At 45.2% G+C, this 20,211-nt stretch overlaps 1 protein-coding gene across 8 annotated transcripts in view; it reads right to left on the bottom strand.

Annotated features, from left to right (window-relative positions):
* Nucleotides 1-20,211, bottom strand: part of PRRC2A (proline rich coiled-coil 2A) — a 2,343,739-nt gene that overhangs the window by 1,687,516 nt on the left and 636,012 nt on the right. For all 8 annotated transcript variants that reach the window (XM_069635075.1, XM_069635076.1, XM_069635077.1 and 5 more), the window contains exon 8: nt 2,171-2,250. In XM_069635075.1, coding sequence (XP_069491176.1) covers nt 2,171-2,250 — 80 coding nt within the window. The remainder of the gene's footprint in view (nt 1-2,170; nt 2,251-20,211) is intronic.

Below are 20,211 nucleotides of genomic sequence, written 5' to 3'. Positions count from 1 at the left end.
ACCAGAAAGACATCGGGTAAAAAGTAATAATGGATGAAAGGATCCTAACTGCAGTTCACTGTAGGGTGATGCGTGCAATTGAAAAAATAGAAGAAATCTGAAAGAGCAACCAAGTCTCTCAGTACTGACAGTCTTAGGACTAGTCTGTTTCCCCATAAAAATGAGCAAATTAGGCAAGGGAAGTCAAGTAGAAGGCTTTTACAGACAGAATTCAAAAGTAAACAAAGAGACTGGTGATGCCATAGGAATATATGGAGGTAAAGGTGCAAATAGAGAATATTTCCCAACAGGCCCTTTGTAGTTTTTAGTAGCTAATGACGTCTTATTGTACATTTCTCCAAGCACAACTTCTCTGCCTGCCTGCTGTAGAAGAGAATCTGCTTGTAAAAATTCAAAGTTTCATACCATCTGATCTGGGCATATGAACCACACAACCAGGCCTACTTTGAATACATTGTTTAATTTAAAACAGCCAGGTTGTACCATCCCTTTACCTTGCTTTTCATTACATCTGACAAAATGTTTCTGGTTGCAGACACCCCCATATTTATCCACATTGAGCAATGTTAAAATGGATGTTCAGAATCCACCCTGGGAGACAAACATTTACAGTAAACAGGAGAGAAACTGATGTCTAGCCAAGCCCAGTGAAGGTAGAGTAGCTGAACAATGCGGCTTAGGACTCAGAGGGGTGAGAGTCGTCTTGGGCTAAAATGAGAGGCACAGAGCACTGAATAATTCCAGTTGAACAGATGTACAAAACTATACAATTATTATGCCTTTAGAATCTCAATGTAAAATTCAGCTAAGTAATATACACTATCCTATACATTCATTATCAGAGTTCTGCTAACAGAATGAAAAGAGCTTTTCCAGACATTAGGAACAATGAAGCAACCTGGTCAAAATAGTATAAGACGCAAGGTGATCCCACTAGTTTGGAAGACAGTTGAAATCTGAAGGGAGCCGCGGGGGCGGGGCATTTATACCGATACATCCTATTGGGGCATGCGTAAGCAGCCCAGAACGACGTAGATAGGACACAAAAATGTCAAAGTTTTTTCCTATGGAAAACTGCTTTATAAGTGTACTGAGGGGTCCGAGTCTGACGACAGGGAATATTCTAAGCATGTGAATCCATGAAAGATCCAATGCTGGAGAATAGCACTTTCCCCAACTATTGCATAACTGTTATTAAGGGTAAAGTCATAAGCAACACTATTTTTCTCGCTTACTTTACCACACAGTTATTTACAAACAGTCATTTAGACCCGGTATATATGGTTAAGTAAATTAGGTATTACAATCACATACTCTGGAGATCATAGGAAGCACCCCTAGTTATTAGGGTTGTTTAGCAAAACAACCAATTAAGGTACGTGGAAGCTCAGTCAAGGATTAGTCTCAGGATAGCCAGTGTTGTCACACAGAACAGCACAATTCAGCTTAGCCAATTTATAAAAATACAATTATTTATTAGAGGTTACGAACACTAAGAAATGATACTAGTAGGTTAAACATAAACCCATAGATCACAAATATATACATTCAACGGTAGGGTCACTTACAATGCATCGATCAATTAACCAGGTAAGTAATCAGATGCAGATAAAATGAATAGAACCAATACAATCCCAATTCCCTTTTTCTTAAGAAGTCCAGCCGACGATGCATATGGGGCCTAATGCGCAAAAGCCACAGGTTCCAATAGTTTTTCATGGGAAGGTATTCTCATAAAGGATGGAATGGGCTTGTGTCAGTGATTTAAAACAGTTCCAAACTATTTTTAATTGTTACAAGTTTTTGTCCAGACAGGTAAGTTCTGTTCTTAATCCCAGTCCCAATGCTAGCCCATTGCTCGGATACTTGACCCAGGTTAATTGATGAAAGGTAAGCACAGAGGGAGTGGGGCGTCAAAGGGCTTTGCACGCAATTTTACCATATGGAGGACAGGGGCAGGTTTTATGCAAAAGGCACAAGCAGCCAAAGTGATAGATGGGGGTCAGAGCCAATGGCAGTGATTTGTTTTAAAGATCTCTACCAATCACTATTTTGATGTTACACTCCCTTTGAGTCCCTGTGTAAAAATGAAGCGTTTATTCCTCAGAACATTTTATTTTTTTAATCGCATGGTGCAACATTAACAAAAACGGCGAAATCATTAACTTACTTCTGCCCTTCCGGCGTTGGCAACCGATAGGATCCCTGCAGTCCATACGGAGGGGGAAATGCAAGGTATGGAGGATACATCTGGGAAAAAAAATACAAAAGTTGGTCACAGCAAGTGCACAGTTCATCTACTCCCTCACTGGCTTCTATGCTACATTTGAAACCTCTTTCCAGTCAGCAACTTGAGACAAAGCACTTAGCTAACAATCAAATACCAAAAGTCAAGGTTTGTCCACATAGCTAAGTACTGAAAAAATATACTTTATTAATGTGCATAAAAGTCACCTTCAACTAGATGGCATGCACATTAAGCAAAGATACAAAAACAGTGATTCGATGGATGCGCACAAGCAACACTTAACAAGACAAACCTGTAAACAAAAGGCTCAGTTGCAGTTTAAGTGGGAGAAAAAAAGTGGTTAAAAATAGTACAGTTGAACATCTAAAGCACACAGTTAAAGTCCTGGAGTTTCAAAAACTCCATCCGTAGATCTTAGTCAAGTGTTATCAAGAGTCACAGGAAAGTTGTTACTTTGTGTTACCGTTAAGGAGTTTAACAGTTCAGAACATCTTCCCATACGATAAAGGGAAAAAGACAAGAGTACGGATTGTGGTTATGGCTGCACCATAAAACGTACATAATTACATTTCTCTGTTGAAGGAAGGCCAGTTGCCAACACCAAAAGCTCTAAGAAGGCTGAAAGCAAGTCATTTGCACTGTATGGTGAACATTGTGGACTAAGACCAACTAAAGGGGCATACAAACAAGCCCCAGAAGTCAACCTGACTGTTCGGGCAGATTTCAATTTTTTTTGGTGGGTGGGGAACGGCAGAGGGTGGAGGGGGTGTGCAAATTCGTCTGTCCCCTTTAGGGGACCACTACACTTTTTGCTTCCTGTTCTGTGGTTCGAGAAGTCCCACTGCAGTAATCTGCACCTGCACAAGATCGGTTCCCACTGATTATTTGGTGTTCTCGAGGAGCCTTTTCGGGAAATATGATTGTGATTACTTACCACTGGGCCCTGGGTTGGCCAGTTATTAGAAATGCTTATCCTCAGGGGTACTCATGGTCAAAGGTCTCTGCAGGTTCCCTTGTAGCAGGTTTTTCCATTTGTTTGCATTAGACCAAATCCTGCTTGGCTGCCTCGCTTTCAGGAGCTGCTGGGAGTTTGAACCTGGCACTGGAGCACTTCAAGTGGCTCTCCTCTGGAATCACCTGGGGTTGGTTGTGGTCTTCTGCACACCCGTGGGTTATACTTGGTGCTCACCTTCCTTTTCCTCTAAACCATGATTATGCTTACTACCTTTGTCCTGTTTATTCCTATGGGGAACTTTTGAACTTACTGTAACTCACTAAAAAGGACAGTGAAGGTACTGAACTGCGTCTGGGAATGAAGTATGCCCGAGTTCAATATACCATTTAGAGGATTAATGTATTTATTTTATGAGTGTAATGAGTTGGTGCCTTGTAAGGCTTGGTGGCCACTGGCTTGGTTGTAAGTGTTCTCTTTTCTCGCCATAGGAACTATATTTAGTTTAAAATACAACCTTATATTATTTCAAATACCAGCTCCTATAGGTGTAGGTATAACATGACTGTTTTCAGTGTTGGCATTTTGAATTCTAATAAGGCCGCTGGTAAGAACGGGGGATGAAGAACTAGACATCTGCATTGAGGCAATTGAAAACATACGAAAGAACCTAAAAAACTCAAGATCCCCCCAGACCGGACGGGCTGACGAATGACATTGAAAAGCAATATAACTAAATGGTCACAGTTTCTGCACCAACTGTTTAAGTACATCTTATACACGAAAAAATACCCGAGTCTTGGAAGGCAGTGGTAGTGATACCAATTTTTAAAAAAGCACTCAAAACATCTGCGGATAACTACAGACCGATTGCCTTCTTGGACGTCACAGGGAAAGTCTTCGCATCCACATTGTTGAAGGCCTTGGCGGCATGGAGTCAACGAAGCGGTCGTAGAGATCCCTGGCAGTACGGCTTTGTTGGGGGGGGGAGAACCGCCCTCAATATTTTTTTGATCCATCTGATGAAAGCCAGAACAGCCAGGAACAAGGACCAGGAATTTCACATCGCCTTCATTGGCCTGTGAAAAGCTTTTGACACAATTAAAAGAGCTAAGCTGTGGGAAAAACTGGAGACATGGGAATGCCCTCAAGTCTTGGTGGAGAACATTATAGACCTGTACACAGATACAAGTATCAGAGTTAGGTTGGACAAAATAGGGACACTGTCAGACCAAATCACCATCAAAACGGGTCTGAAACAAGGGTGCCCACTAGCACAAGAACTTTAACTTGTTCACATCAGACATTAGGGATGCTTTCATTCTAACACGTTGCTTTCCTCAGAAGATCCCCGGAAACCAATAGGGAGACTGTTATATGCAGATGATATCGTCCTGATAGACCAGACGCAAACAGGTCTGCAACGACAGCTGACAGCCTTACAGACATGTGTGGATGCAAATGACTTTATAATTAATCCAGAAAAATCGAGGATAATGAGGCTGCATTTTGGAGGAAAGAAAAGTAAAAACAGGAAGATTGGCTGGTTGGAAGTCAACTCCTCTATAAATTTAGGAGTTTGCATCAACAACATGAAAAACGAAGCTCCAAGAATTGAGGGGCTAAAACGGAAAGCAGTCAATCTGGCTTCGCAAGGGAAAATCCTATTTAGGAGATACTGTAGAGTTACCCTAACTCCTTTGATAAACTTCTATAGGATGAAAGTAGTGCCCATATTATACTATGGAGCAGAAACACCAACAGCCTTACCAACACAAACATGGTCAGTCCTGGAAGGGCTTATTCTGGCGGAAAGTGCTACAACTCCCCAAATCAGTCCTGATGCAGCTGATAAGAAGAGAGTTGGCTTAACTTCACTGAAAACCATAGTGGACTGGAAAACAATGAGCTTTTACCGTAAATGCTTGGAGGAAGATGCAACTGGGGGCTTCAGCGTGCTGAAAAAAGCCCTAAAAGAACAAACAGATGCAGTACTATCGGAATGGCAAGGAACCTGTCCCTGTCAAGTAATACTAGTAAGTCTAAACGAATCAGGCCGACCTACTGAAAAAGCCAGACAAAACAAAAAACAAAAAATTGTACATGGTGGACTGGATAGAAGCCCAGCAGCACAACTGGAAATACAAAGGCTATGAAGACTTGGTCACAGCCACGAAAACTGAATCAGATACTGAGATATTTGACCTAGTTTCCGGTCACTGAGATTTAAAGATATATATATATATATATATATATATATATATATATATATATATAATATACATTACTCACCGTAATCGTATTTCTGATGCTTGTATCTGCTTAGATTCACATGCTGTGCATAGGCCGACATCTAGTGGAAGCTGCGGAGTATTACAGTTTGTTTTTCGAAACTCGAAAATGGGCGTCGACACAAGGCGTGCCAGTAATACTATCCCTAGTGTGACGTCCACGGTACCCAAGATCCCTCAGGCGTCTAGGATCCTCAGATTGTATTTTTTCTGACATGAGGTAGCATGAGGAGTAGCGCGAGTACAGATAATCCAAGCAGATAGACAGAAAGGTAAGACTACAAGCAATCATGCGCCTTCTCTCGGAGGGGAGGAAGGGTGGGTCGCATGTGAATCTAAGCAGATACAAGCATCAGAAATACGATTACGGTGAGTAATGTATCCCTTCTGAGGCTTGTGGAATCTGCTTAGATCACATGCTGTGCATAGATTAGCGAGCAGTACCAGAAGAAGGTGGGATGTGAGAAGGGTCATGAGCAAATAAGTGTCTTAGAACCGCTTGTCCCACTTGTGTATCTGCCTTGGAATGGGTGTCAATGCAGTAATGCTGAATAAAAGTGTGAATAGAGCTCCAAGTAGCTGATTTGCAAATGGTGTCAAGGGGAACATTTGCAATGAAAGCCAGAGTGGCCCCAATGCCTCTAGTAGAGTGGGCTCTTGGCGTAAAAGGCAGAGTCTTTTCAGAGAGTGAGTAACAGCTGGATACAGTTAATAATCCACTTCGAGATGGCACCTTTAGAGACGCGATCCCCCTCTCTGCCTGTAGCTACGGAGACAGAGCCCAAAGCCCAATGTGAAACTGCAGAGAATAAAGTGCACCATATTTTTTTGTCCTTGAATACCTCATACATAGAACACTACATTATTTAAATAATGTAACTGACCAACTTGAATTAACATTTACTAAACACTAACTTACTTATTATAATGTAGTCTCATGTTATGTCACTTTGCGCGCTAAATGAGGTGAAAATACATATTTTGGAATTCTTTTTTAAATGTACACTGGCCTTTTCTTTTCTCTGCGTTTAGTTTGCAGAAAGCAGAAAGCATGTACGGAAGGAAATACATTTGAAACAGCTGCTCAGTGAGCAAGGATCCCATTGTGTAGAAGTGAAGGGTGGTTCTGAAAACATGTTTTTAACCTGAATGGAGGAAAATGTCTTGCAGACATATCACATAGACAAGATAGGAAGATCCGAGTTCTGCTAATGGGAAAACTTAGAGAGAAGTCAGTTTGTGTTGACTGGGCTCTGAAGACAGAAGTTCATGGTGTCACTGAGCGCAGGCTTGAGAGTTTCTTGCCGTGCTTCCCAGACACCCAAGATTACAGGAGCAGTTTGTGCTGGCTGGGCCTGTCTTTCTGAGACGAGCGAAGCAAGGTCGTGTGGGGGAACTTCAAACAAACACTTTTGGTAAGGAGATAAGTTAAGTGAGGCCACTGTGTCCAGTCGCATGGGTGACTGAATTATAATACAGTGCAGACAGGATATGAAATTCGATGCATTTTTATTTTGTCATGTTCAGAGTGTTAAAAATTAACTCTTTTAAAAGTCTTGCTTAATCAATTTTTTATTTCTTTTGTATTACAGATGATGGTGCAATGTTTATGGTAAGAACTGATAATTGTGAATTGTATTTGTGTATAATATAATGAGAATATAAAAACAAATGGGTTAGTGTCATTTTTGCATCTGTGAATTTATATGAATACACAGGGGAGATTCATTCTCTTCAGTAGTGCATTTGTCAATTTGCCCATGCAGATACAATAACAATCCAGAATAAGCCGATCATATTCAGTAATAAAACAGGTGTGTGTGTGCGCGCCTTCCTTGCATGTTTGGAAGGAATTTGATAGAATGTATAGATCACTGGATGTAGATAAGCCAGTGATATCAGCCACAACCTATAGGTGGCGCTCTATATAAAATAATTGGGTTTCTATCACTTGCATAGGTCCAAGGCTCTATAGATCACTGGGAGGTACTCTAGTAGAAGGGAAGGTTTTGTTTATGATGGGGTTATAATATAGGGAAGAGAACTATACTCAACACTAAATACCGCAAATATATCACTAGATCCCCAAAATAATATAACAAGGTATGGTCACTAAAATAATAGGAGGCCAAACCCAATCTAAATGCAAGGATAATTTACCAAAGTACCACTCATATTTTGATAGTAAGAAAATACCGCCAAACCCCAAATTTACACAAAATATCCTACAGTACTGCTAACCGGAGAAATACTCCAAAGAAGAAATATCAATAGAGATTTGGGGTGTAGGATGTGAGGTCCCTGGAGAGATAGAAACTCTGAAACATCTTATTGGAAACTGCCTAGTCCTAAAGAAAGAACGTGAGCAGTGCCTGGGGATTAGCTTGAGAAGTTATGTAACTAGAAGTGTGGACGATTGGTGGATGATCTTGATTGAAGGAGGGATCATCAATATAGCCCTTATAAAACTGGTAATCTTAATGCTCAAGAAACTAGAGGTCATCCCTATCGTTCATGACTAGGTACTTGGGGCAGCCAGAAGCCTGGCTATAAGTACCAGACCTGTGAGCTTGGCAACATGGCGAGGCACAGACAGAACAGACATGAACTTTAAGTATGGATATGACAAATTTGTTTGTAAATGATGGGACAAAAGGTTAAAGGTTTCTAATTTGTAAACCATATGATCTGTTGATTAAAATAAAAATAAAATTCTAATAAGACTTATGTGAATGTATTATTCTACTGTGCTTAGGATCCCCTTCGTTTACCACCTCTGAGCTTCAATGTACATTGCAGTACCAGATAGTGGACTTACATCGGAGTTAGGAGTCAGTGGAGCCTTAACTGATATTTATGGTTTTCATTCATGCACTGTGTTTTTACTATGGTTTAGGTTTCCCCATAAAGCTTATTGTACCTGGTAAAGACGCTAAGTACAATTTTAAATGGTGTGGGAGAGGGTGGCAGCCACACCAGCCAATGAGGAGGCTCAGAACGGGGGCATTACCAGACAGTAATCCCACCTTCCTGATCTGCCTCCGGGTGGGATGCCTCCATCATCTCTGCCAGATAACTAGAGCTCGCCCCCTCAACTCCCCCATCCACAGATTTCCCTCCCTCCCCCCCCTGCCACCACCCACTTTTCCTTTTGGATTCTTTTCGGAGCAGACATGCTGGGAACACTTCTGTCCCCAGTGCTTCCGCTCCCAAACCTGAGACACACCGACATGGAAAGGAAGGGACACGTAGTCCCCCTTCTCCCGTTCCATGGCGGCCATTCTTTTTGTTTACTTTTTCCTCATTTTTTAATGGCTGCCATGGAAAGGGAGAACAGACTTAGTTTCCCCTTCCATTGGGGCCATTTGTTTTTCTTTCTTGAGTTGAGCATTTTGCAACTGCAGAAAATAGCTTTTAGCACCCTGGTTTACTGGGGTTGGGGTACAAACAGCAATAAACCCCTTGCAGAGGCGGTAGAGGAGTTGGGGGGCATTACCACGTCAGGTAATGCCCCGGTCCATAGTTCTAGGCACGAGCAAATTACCACCCCCCCCCTCTGGATCGGGGGTTATTGCTCAAGTTTACCAATGTGGGGTATTTTCTTTGGTTAACTGTATGGAATAACCTTATTTCACTACCTGCCAGCCTCCCTCCCCCGGCTGCTCTGCCACAGCAACCACTTTAACAAGTCTGCTCTTTCCTTTTGATTAGAAACAATTTCACCTTTATGTTACATTACACAGCTCTCAACAAAGGGTTGTGCAAAAAACGCCAACAATAAACTGCAATTTGATGCCGCTCATGCTGGTGGTTGCTGCTGAAGAAGCCCCGGAGAGGCTGTTGCAGAGGCAGATTTTCAGGTCAGAGTTACAATTGGATCTGATAGCTGACTCAGTCCTGGAGGACAAATGCTGGACCATGCAATAATAGGACATGGTCTTGACCCCGTTAAGGGGAGCAGGGACCCCTCCCAACCTAGAAAAGGCAGCCTAATAGGGTAGTTGCCGGAGCTGATCCAGTGTTGTGGTGTAATAGCATTAGTACCATTGCCCCAAACTCAATGCATTGAAACCTCCTGACCAGGTCTTTTCCTTTCAGAACTACCCATCTCAGTGACCCCAGTTAGCAGCAGAGAGCACATGGCCCCAACAGACAATGGAACACAATGCAATTCTCACTACTTACAATTATCGATCAGTCGTGCAGAGGCTTCCAGTGCCATAGTAGAGAGAAAAGGAAAGAACTTCATTAAATGTACTCTTGGTGGAGAGTACCTGCTCAACGTGAACAAATTATGCCCTTCCTGCTTCGAGACTGCAGAGTAGACCAAAAAAGGGGGCTGGGCTCACTGCCAGAAAAAATAGGATTATATTGGCCCCAGGAGACAGTTGACTGCAGCAACCAGTCAGAACTTGTGGCAGGCTCAACTTAGGCAGGCTGGGATATAGCAGCAAGATAGAATGAGGATGAAAGGTGTATGGGCGAGGGCGGAGATGCTAGATCAAAAGACCAGGATGTGGAGAGCAGCAGACTTGGACAGAAGCACTGTGTAACGCTCACCTGATTCTCGCAGAGGCGCCGGTCTTGACTGGGCGACTACCGTATCTTCAAAGGTGATGTGTAGCACCCGGTTGGCTCTTTGGGCTGGACCTCTGTGCACTGTATGCCTGACGTGTAGAGTAAGATGTCTGCAGATAGAAAATATGGGGTTAATGAACTGGGGTTATTGGGGTGTCCCTATCTCTTTCCTCTTCTCCTCTCCTGTAGACCCCCAAAGGTTAACGCTCTCACCTTAGGTAAGTGAATGTCGAGCTCTCCATCTGCCTCGGGGCAGGGTGCTGTAACCAGTTTCTTCACTGGATAGGTAGCGCAGGCCTCTTGACTTCAGAGGACTGCTGTCCGTCGTTTACTGCACGAACGGTAAGTTTCGAGTCATTCAAATGTCTTTAAAGTCTTTAGTAATGATGTCTCTTGTTTTGCAGGGTTCCGGCGATGGCGGATGACGGGCTGAAGTGAGTTGAAGATGGAGTCCGTGTGATGAATAGAAGCGCCTGGAAGCACGTAAGTAAGCGCTTGTTGCCTGCTTCACTATGCGCTCTAACTGTCTTTTTATTTTGCAGGTACGAGTTCGGAGCGGCTGCAGGGTGCCGGAATACCCACTGGATTAGATGTGGAAAGGAGTAATGGCACGTGAGTATTAAAGTTCCCCAATGTCTTTAAACGCACCTTGTTTTGTCTTTCAGATGCAGGATGCAGCGCCGAAGGCCTCCGGAGCGTGCGAAGAGTTGGTAAACTTTTGTCTTTCAGATGCCGGAATGCAGTGTGAAGACCTCCGGAGCGCACGAAGAGTAGGTAAGCCTTTGCCTTTCAGATGCCGGAATGCTAACCTGTTCTTTCTTGTCTTTATAGGTGTTGCTGAAGACTGGATTCAGGATGGTAAGCCTTTGCCTTTCAGATGCCGGAATGCTAACCTGTTCTTTCTTGTCTTTATAGGTGTTGCTGAAGACTGGATTCAGGATGGTAAGCCTTTTTCCTTAGGCCCAGGACCGGATGCAGAAGACACGATGAGCGTTCTGCTGCAGAGGTTGCAGAATAACGCAAAGCAAGATTCATCCACCGGGTGTGGTTTAAATAGCCTCCTGTAGTGCTTAGGTGTCTCCTTCCACAGCCACGCCTAAGTAAGAAAAGAGTTCCTGGTAAGAAAAGAGTTCCTGCCTTCCAGAAGAGTTCCAGTGTTCTGAATCTAGGGAGTGGCTCCAGCCCCACCCAACAGGAAAAGTAGTTCCAAACAGAAGAGGATCAGAGGCTCAACTGGCAGGCAAGTAAGCAGCATGGTCTGCTGAAGGTAAGTCCACCCAAGCATTATGAGCCCGGCGCTTCCAGCGCTGGGACTGGGCATATTTATGAGCCTGGTGCCACTGGCGCCAGGACTGGGTCCAAAAGGTCCCAATTGGGACTGGTTGGCTCTCGGAACCTGGGTTATGGATCTGCTTCCAAGGGAGTTGGGAAAACCCTGACCTTTTGGAAGCAGAGATCATGACACACTGCGAAGATTGAGGAAGTGGCAGGTAAGATGCTGCATGTGAGTGAAGTACCAATTAAAAGTGAGGGGGCTGTGGAGACTACATTCTGGGGAGAAGCACAGGCTCCTGTGACTTTTGGTCACAAGACCCCATTCTTCTTGTGTATTGGACTGCTGAATATACAAAGTTGAAAATTGTACAATGAAAAAACTCATTGAAATATATGGGGTGTAGTAAAGGGTTAAAATGGGTGGGGAGGGGTTTGACAATATAAGAACAGGGGGGCTCTGCATTCAAACTACTTAACATAGGAGGTAAGTAAATTAATGCAGTATAATTGGAACAAAGTCACAAGTGAATTCAGCAGTCCAATTCCTAAGTAGAATGGTGCCTTATGCTCAAAAGTCACAGGCACAACAATGCTTCTCCCCAGAATGTAGACTCTCTAGTCAAGTTATACATTGTACTTGTGTTGGTGACTGTTCCCAAGAAGAGATTCAACAAAATGACTAAGTAACGAGTGTTACTGTCTTTCAGATGATGCTATCCAGGTTCAATGACCAAAAGACAGTGGAATGGAATGCTAGGCTACAAAAGGGACTGGTTCCCAATGTTAGCCTATGGCGGGCAAGGGGACACAGATGTTTTGTGTTTCCTCCCCCACCCCCACCTGTTAGTTCCTGTGAGAGGTAACTAGGAGCTGTGGCTACAAGGATTCCTTCCAGTCAGATCCAGATGCAACCCCTGGCAGTGATCATGTTGCAAGATTTACAGATGCAGACCTTTTCAGGACACTTCACAGGATGGGGAAGGAAAGTTCCAGCGACTGCCACTGCACACATCAGACATTCGTCCTTCCAGTTGCAGGTTTGAGACTGGGACACTGAAATTCGCAGGGAAGACTACTTGTACCACAAACTGTACACCAACGAAATTCCGGGTGCAACCGCAAAATGGCAATGCTTCTGGCGAGGAAGCCCACCCGAGAGCTGGTCAACCAGGTAGTCCAGAGACACTTTCAAAGGCTCATGACAGTCGAGTCCTAGAAAAGGAGTCATGACTAGTTAGTCCCAGTAGTCCAAAGGCTGAAGCACCACTCGGGGCCTTCAGAGATTAGATAGTCCAACAGTGCTTCACCGGGGGATGCCAGAAGTCTTCATTAGCTGTTCATTTACAAGGGGTTCTTGGCTCCAAAGATTATCTGAAGAAATGGCTGCATGAGGAGTCTGATCCAAAAATCCAGCCCAGAAGCAAGTCCAAGCCTACCAATGGCAAGGAGCTACACCATTCAAACAGCCAGTAGTTGTCCAATCAGGGACAACTATTTGTGTCCCTAGACCGTCCCACTCACTTCCTTGAGTCCCCCCACCCCATCCCCGTGTCCTCCCGCAAGGGAAAGTTGATTAAAAAGGTCTTCGCTAACAACCACCAATTCAACCAACTACCTTTACCTTGGCAGGGAACAATCCTTACATGCACTATGTACATAGAGCAGAAATGTTCTAAATGAACAAAACAAATAAGGAAACAAGCCAATTATTTGTCTCTTTTGCAACAAGGAGAGAGGGGGACCCCATAATGCTATTTCAAGATGGATTGTCAAATGTATCCAATTAGGTTGTAAATGATTTACGAGAAGAGAAACTATTAAATGTTTGTTGGGTCTACCTACTTTAGCCCCTACCTTTGCTGTGCATGCCTTAATTGGGGATTCAATACATCGATGAGATCTACGTTGAACCAGTAAAACAGTGCTTTTGAGTCTGGTTAAATAAGAAAGCTAGCTACACTCCCTTGTTATTGAACCACATTTTTCAGTTTTAGGCAAGCTACCGGTACATTCCTTGGATTTCTTATGTAAAGGGATGCCTCTGGTAAGTAAAGCAAGCAAGAACAAATTGAGTTACAGAAAACCTCTAATCGTTCACATTCTATTTTCCATGCATAATACTCCTGAATATCTTTTATGGACGAATTTTAAAAAAGACTGAGTACTGATGACCTGAGCTAGACTCAATCTTCTGCCTCTTGTGGCTGTTACAGTGAGGTGGTCACTACCAGCCTCTAACAAATCAGGCTGCTTGCTCTACCGGAGTACAAGAGCGGGTAGAGGCTAAAACCCCCACGTAGTCCTTGCACCTCTACAATCCAAGAGCCAACACAAGCGTAAAACGGTCAGGTTCCCCTTTAATTGACCAGGCAAGAAAGTTCTATGGCGACACAGGGCAGGTGCTAAACACAAGCAGTCAGAACCTAGAAAAGGGTTGTTGTATAAATGAGAAAGTGTTTCAATTCCAATTTCCTTAACTTGAACATTATAGGATTCAGGTGCGATCCCAATTCGAGATAGCATCTGTAGTGCTTAGAGCTGATCGTTCACCAGTGGCTGTGATGTAGTTTGGAACCTTGTGAAAACTCAAGACACCAGCTAAGAAGGTCACAGAAACTTTGTCTCCAGATAAAATGACTTAATTGAGAAAGCATTTCAGGAAAAAAAAAAAACATTAGCAACAAGTCGGTACCAGGGGCACAACTCAAACGGCAGCAGTAGTGGCTTAGGCATAAATCCGTGACACTTAATGCTGTATATTAGAGAGGTAAATCTCACTTTAATGAGAAAAAGTAATTTAATCGAACGCCACGCAAGAGAAACCAAAAAGGAAATTTGTGTTGTCACTATTTGAGCAACTACATTGAACAGTTTTTGTTGCGCGCAATTTTTTTTAAGGTTATGCACATGTTTATTCTTTTAATTCACCAACAACACTTCGGATGCTTCACGCATATTAACATTTAACTTTATAGCGCTTAGTGGAGTTGCAGAGGCTTTGTTTTCTTTTCTCTGCAGTCTCTGTAATAGGTGCTCGCATCACAATCTGAGAGGTTAGAAGAAAGGAACCATCTGCGCGCAAGAACGTGTCATGAGCGTCACATCGAACAGCATTCAGTTGCTTCCCTTTGATCTCGCCTTAACAGGCTTCAAGTGTGTCTAAGGAACTTGCAGTTCATCGCGGGCAGCACCTCAGAGCGTGGTGTGAGGCGGCAGAGCAGAAAAAGTTCATGGAGCCTTTTGGATATTCGGTGGAATTTTGAGAAAAGGTTTTAAAAAAGAGACAAGTGATTACAGAAACATTTTTGCAGTCAGAAGTTAACACAGCAGATAGTCCGGGTACAGGAGTAATTAGTATTTCCAGTTTTAAGTTCAGAAGATAGAGGTAGTCATCCATTGAGAAGCAGGGTAATTGAACACAGTAAGATGATTTTTGTCTGTTTGGGAACTGAGTGAAGAGGACAAGGTCAGCAAAAATCTTAAGAGCTCTAGAGTCAAGTTCAATCTTAGAGAAGAGCAAAAAAATGAACTCGCATTAGCCTTTCAGCAGCAGGCAAAGGCTTACAGGTATAGTGAAGTGAAGAATTAACAACTCACACATTAGATAGACCACAGAATAGACGAGGTGAATTGTAATCAATGTATGTTTTTTCACAGGTCAGAAGAAGTTGTCAAGATCTTACAAGACGTCAGCAGGACCTGGTTTACTATTTTATGCACTTCCCATTTCCACCCAGTGGATATCGGCACTGCAATTTTAAATTAAAGGATTGCAAGGTGGGCAAACCAGGGGGGATCTGTAGGGCCATTGTCTTCTCCCACGGGAAGGTTGAACTGGGACTTGATAGTGTGAAAGGCACACCCAATTAGTCCTGTCTGAGTGACGATCGAGTCAGAAACTGAGTTGACTCCGAAGTCCCTGGGTAAGATGTTGAAGGAAATGAGGGAGGAGATCACAGCGGCTAGGAAGGAGACTCTCCTTGGGACTTAAAATGGAGGAGTTAACCGTAAGAGTGCATGCGCCAGCAGAGATTACAGGCCCATCTTTGTTGAGAAAGGATTTAGAAGATGAGCCAGTGTTGTATTCGGAACCCAGTACACATGGTCTCAAACAGGATCCGGTGGGAGTTAGTAGGGTACATTTGACCACAGGAATATCACTAATACCCGCGCCCTTAGCAGCGCCAGAGAGATTGAGCCGACATTCCCGCGATTCAAATCTTTCCTTATGTAATATGGGTTACACTTCATGAGCCGTCCTGAATCTTTCCCCACTGAAACCTCCAGAGTACCTTTTGTGATTTTATTTGGCATGTCAGGCAGCAGCCTGATCAGTGCAACTAGTGAGTAGAGGAAATTGGGTTCTGTACAGGGCTGAGTTAGGTAAGATGTTCGATCGACGTACCTTGTCCCAGAGTGATGGAGAATTGTTAGAATTGAGACAGGGAACTAGAAAGCTAGTGCCGTATATTACCCAATTCAGGGCCTAGGTTTTGGAAAGTGGTTGGCCAGAGGAGAAGACAGCGTCTTTTATAGAGGATTAGAGGATGAATTGAAGGATGTTTGGACTATGATTGAGGACAGGCCAGCCTCCTGTGAGGAATTAATTTCCCTGGTGATAAAGTTGGATGCAAGGTTGGTAGAAAGGAGGTCTGAGAGGAGAAGGGGAGGTTCAGAAGGAAGAGCTTGGGTTAGTAGTGAGCGCACTCGAAATGGATTCCGTCTCGGAGGTTAGGAGTTCAGGAAAGAAAGGCCAGTTTAGACCACCACTGACTAAGGAAGAGAAAGAAAGAAGCCATTGGGAGAATCTGTACTGTGGAGAAGGAACTCACTTCGTAGGAAGATGCCCAGGCGATAGCCAGAGGTTTCCGGACTAGGACAGCTGGTGGCAAACAGCATCCGGTCATCAGTACCCACATAACTTTTGTATCCTTGCTTTGGAAAGGAAAGATAACGTGTGGAGGTCCCTGAATAATTGACCCCGGTGCCACAGGACATTTTATGAATAAGTGTTTAGCTAGCAAACTAGGAGTGCCAGTAGTGAATAAAGAAGTTCCGGGGGTGGGGGGATATGGCGGCTAGCAGCCATGCAGTGATCCCGTTAGATCGAAAATTGTACCAGCCCGATTTCACACAAAAATCGCAGGAAAACGGGTTCCGATGCTGCGATGAACAACACAACAAGCGCGGGGGGAGGGGAAGGGGGGGGACTTCGAAACACGACGCATGCAGGAGATCTGAGTGGTTGCAGATTACTGCGAGGAGGCCCAAGATGGCGCCCGCTGTCTCAATGAGTTCTCAGCAAGGCTGCGATGCAACAAGCCTCTATCAACAAGCGATTGGAGTGACGGAGATGACCAGAAGGCGGAAAAGTGGGTACAAAGCCTGCTAACTCCTGTGAAAGGAAAATGAGCGGTGCTGGGCCTATGTAGCTGGACTTGACCTAGGCGATGCAACGAGGCCCGATAGTGGTGCGCAAGGTGTGTGGGCTGCATCAGTTCTGTACACCGAGGTATAGTGAAAACACCTCGAGGATGAGACAAGAATAACGATTCTCTGGGCAGGAGGAGCAGCAATGGCATCATCCCTCGCTGTGAGGTGAAGGGAGGGAACAGACCAACATTAACAGACCAAGTGGGCCGGTTGACCCAGGCCACTGCGGGACACACTCCATACAGGTCACCACAAGACAAAGCGCACAATACCCGGACGAGGTGGCCACTTGCGAGGTGTAAGCACAGGAAGGGACAGTACAGCACCAAGGACGATGAAGAGTTCTTGTGAGTTGAACGCCATTAAGGACTCTGACACCCACACTAAGGTGGCACAGTCTTGAATCCAGATGCCTGATAAGTCCCAAGGGGAAGGCCAGACAGACTGGTATAGAAGCCTATGTGCGGTAAGAGGAAAATAATGCAGTGCAGCGGGGTGACCCTGAGGAAATAGCTGCATCATCGCCGGTGACCCCGCAAAAAGGCCCTATCCTGGAGGCAATAGCTGTGCTGAAGTCACTAGAGCATAAAAATGATGCGGTTATAGTGGATATCTGTCTACTGTGCCTGGATGTATGTGCATTGGTGGACCGCTTTGGTACTGCAGAGCTAAGAGTGCAGGACAATACGACCAACATAGCCAGCACCCAGACCCAGGTGGTTGGTATACTTGAGCGAGTGAAGATCCTGGAACACCAAGCGGAAGATGCAGAGGGAAGAGCATGCAGGCGTAATGTCAGAATATTAGGGCTCCCGGAGGGAGAGGGCGGCGGAGATCCTATGGCTTATGTAGAGACCATGCTGTAGCCTGGGCACACCGACACAGGCATTCACTGTTGAGAGAGCACACTGATCGCTGATGAGGAAGCCTCCACTGGGTGCCCATCCGAGGCCAATCCTAGCAAAGATCATGAACTACAAGGACAGGGAAAGGATTTTGTCCGAGGAGGAACTATAACTAGAGGATCTTCTAGGCTGGCGATATAGCCAGACTACACTGTGCTGATCCGAATGCACAGAGCAATGTTTGTGCTGATCAAGGAGCGCATAAGACGGGCGAACGTGCAATACACGTCGATTTATCTGGCCAAATTGAAAGTCTTGCACAACAGAAGGTCGCACTTTTTTTAAAGCACTGTGCAGGAACACTCTTAGAATGATGCGCAGGGGATACCGCAGCGCCCGAACAGGGACAATAACGTATCCTAACATGGTGGCAGGGGAGCAGCCTTTTGGTTTTTCTTCACTCCACAATCCTGCTGCAAAGGCTGGTAAATCTGGGAAAGAACGTGGGAGCAAGTGGAACTGGGTTGCCGGACTAGTATGGGTACCCACACAGCCGTTGTAGGTGTAAGCGTCACAAACCCTAGTTGTACTTTAAGATGCTAGTTTTGAGGGCGCCCTGCTGCTGCACGTCACCTGAAGAGGTGGCAGGGGCGGCTGGGCCTGAGCAGGCGATTTACTGCTGGGCTGTTTGGTTGGTAGCTATTGGGCTATTTTTACAGTTGTTGGGAACTGGGGAATTGGGGAATGGGAGGGGCATTGGGGGGCGGGTGTACAAACAGTTGGGGCGGGGAGAAGGTTGTGTTCCATGAGGGAGGAGGCGGAAGTGCGAGAATACATGTGTTAGCAGACAAGTGGAACAGACAAGTAGAACCATAGAAATTGTTTTTTCAGAGAGGTATGTATAACTGTGAAAGGTAACAGATTGGGAACGGCTAGGGGATGCAGACACAGGAAGAGCTCTTCAGCAGACTAGTAGGGCGATGGGAAACAAAGCGGCCGTATGTGCGCAGCTATGGCAGGGCCTACGGGAGTGAATATAGTCACCTGGAATGTGAGAGGCCACAATAACTACGTTAAGAGACTGCGAGTATGCATCTACCTGAATAGGAAGAGTATTCAAACAGCACTATTGCAAGAAACACACCTGACCGCAGACGGGTCATGCGGATTAGAAAGCGGGGAGGAAAGATTTATGGCTCACCTTTGTCGGCAAAGGAAAGGCGGTGGTACTTGTCTGGATTGCTCCAACGGCCCTCTTCCAATTGCTGGAATTTAAGATTATTGAGGGGAGGATGGCGATTGTGCACGGACTGTGGGAAAACAGGGAAATCTGCATTGTAAACACCAACAGGCCAAATCACGATGCCATTGTTTTTCAGGTTATTATACGCTAGGTTGACCGTGTATAGAGCGGTGACATGGGTGTGGGGAGGAGATTTTAATTGCACTCTGGACAGATCAGACACTAAAAACACAAAACTGACACCACCGGCCAAGATTCTCGGCAGCCTGCTATGGGATTTGAGAGTGGTGAACATATGGAGAGCGAAGCACGGGGAAGAGCAGGGCTACTCACACATTGGCATCTCACGCGGTACACACGTGAATAGAATACTGGGTACACAGGAGAAGAAAGGCTGGGTACACAGAAGCACCCAGAAGCTGCGAGGATCAAGTTCAAACCTGTTGCATTGTCCACAAGGCCTTCTGGGGCCTCAATACCTTCAACTCTCTTCCTAAATATCTTCTTTTTCAAGTTCTTTGCTCATCCACCTCCAACTCCCTCACGGTCAGTCGCTTCTCCAAGCAACAAGTTGGTGGTAGATCTTTCTTTGGCTGGGGCCTCCCTCTGGAACAGCCTCCCTGCAACCTGAGGAGAATCATCTTGGGTTCCGGAAGCACCTCAAAACCTCTTTGCTTCTGCTTTTTCTCCTCCTCTGCCCCGCTAAATTCCTGGCTGAAACTGCACTGGTTACCTGGCCACCCTCTGATCTCGGGCCCTGGTCCCCTCCCCCGCCAGTCGCACACCTGCACTGCCATTCTGGCAACCCCAGCACTTGGGGACTGTTTCTGTATCCCTACAATCCCACTACCAGCACTTGACACTGGATGTCTGCACTTGCCACCAGTTGGCCGTACTTTTACTTACTGTTATTTATTATATTATCCCATGTACTGCACTATCCCCTTTCGCCTTCCCATGGACTTGCGCGAGCTGAAGGACACCTGGCCTAGTAAGATTGTTGTCCGTCTTCCCGCTGTTCCCCCCCCTCCCTTGCCTTGTCGTGCCTTGAAACATGTGTATAGGCACGTTATAAATGCTATATCTTATCAAGAAAGGCCGGGCACACCGGAGAAGAAAGGCCGGGCACACCGGAGAAGAAAGGCCGGGCACACCGGAGAAGAAAGGCCGGGCACACCGGAGAAGAAAGGCCGGGCACACCGGAGAAGAAAGGCCGGGCACACCGGAGAAGAAAGGCCGGGCACACCGGAGAAGAAAGGCCGGGCACACCGGAGAAGAAAGGCCGGGCACACCGGAGAAGAAAGGCCGGGCACACCGGAGAAGAAAGGCCGGGCACACCGGAGAAG

This window comes from Ambystoma mexicanum, chromosome 13 (genome assembly GCF_040938575.1).
Source record: "Ambystoma mexicanum isolate Mex_15411 chromosome 13, UKY_AmexF1_1, whole genome shotgun sequence".
Lineage (NCBI taxonomy): Eukaryota > Metazoa > Chordata > Amphibia > Caudata > Ambystomatidae > Ambystoma > Ambystoma mexicanum.
The sequence above is the reverse complement of the archived record's forward strand: the minus strand, read 5'-3'. Positions and strand labels throughout refer to the sequence as shown.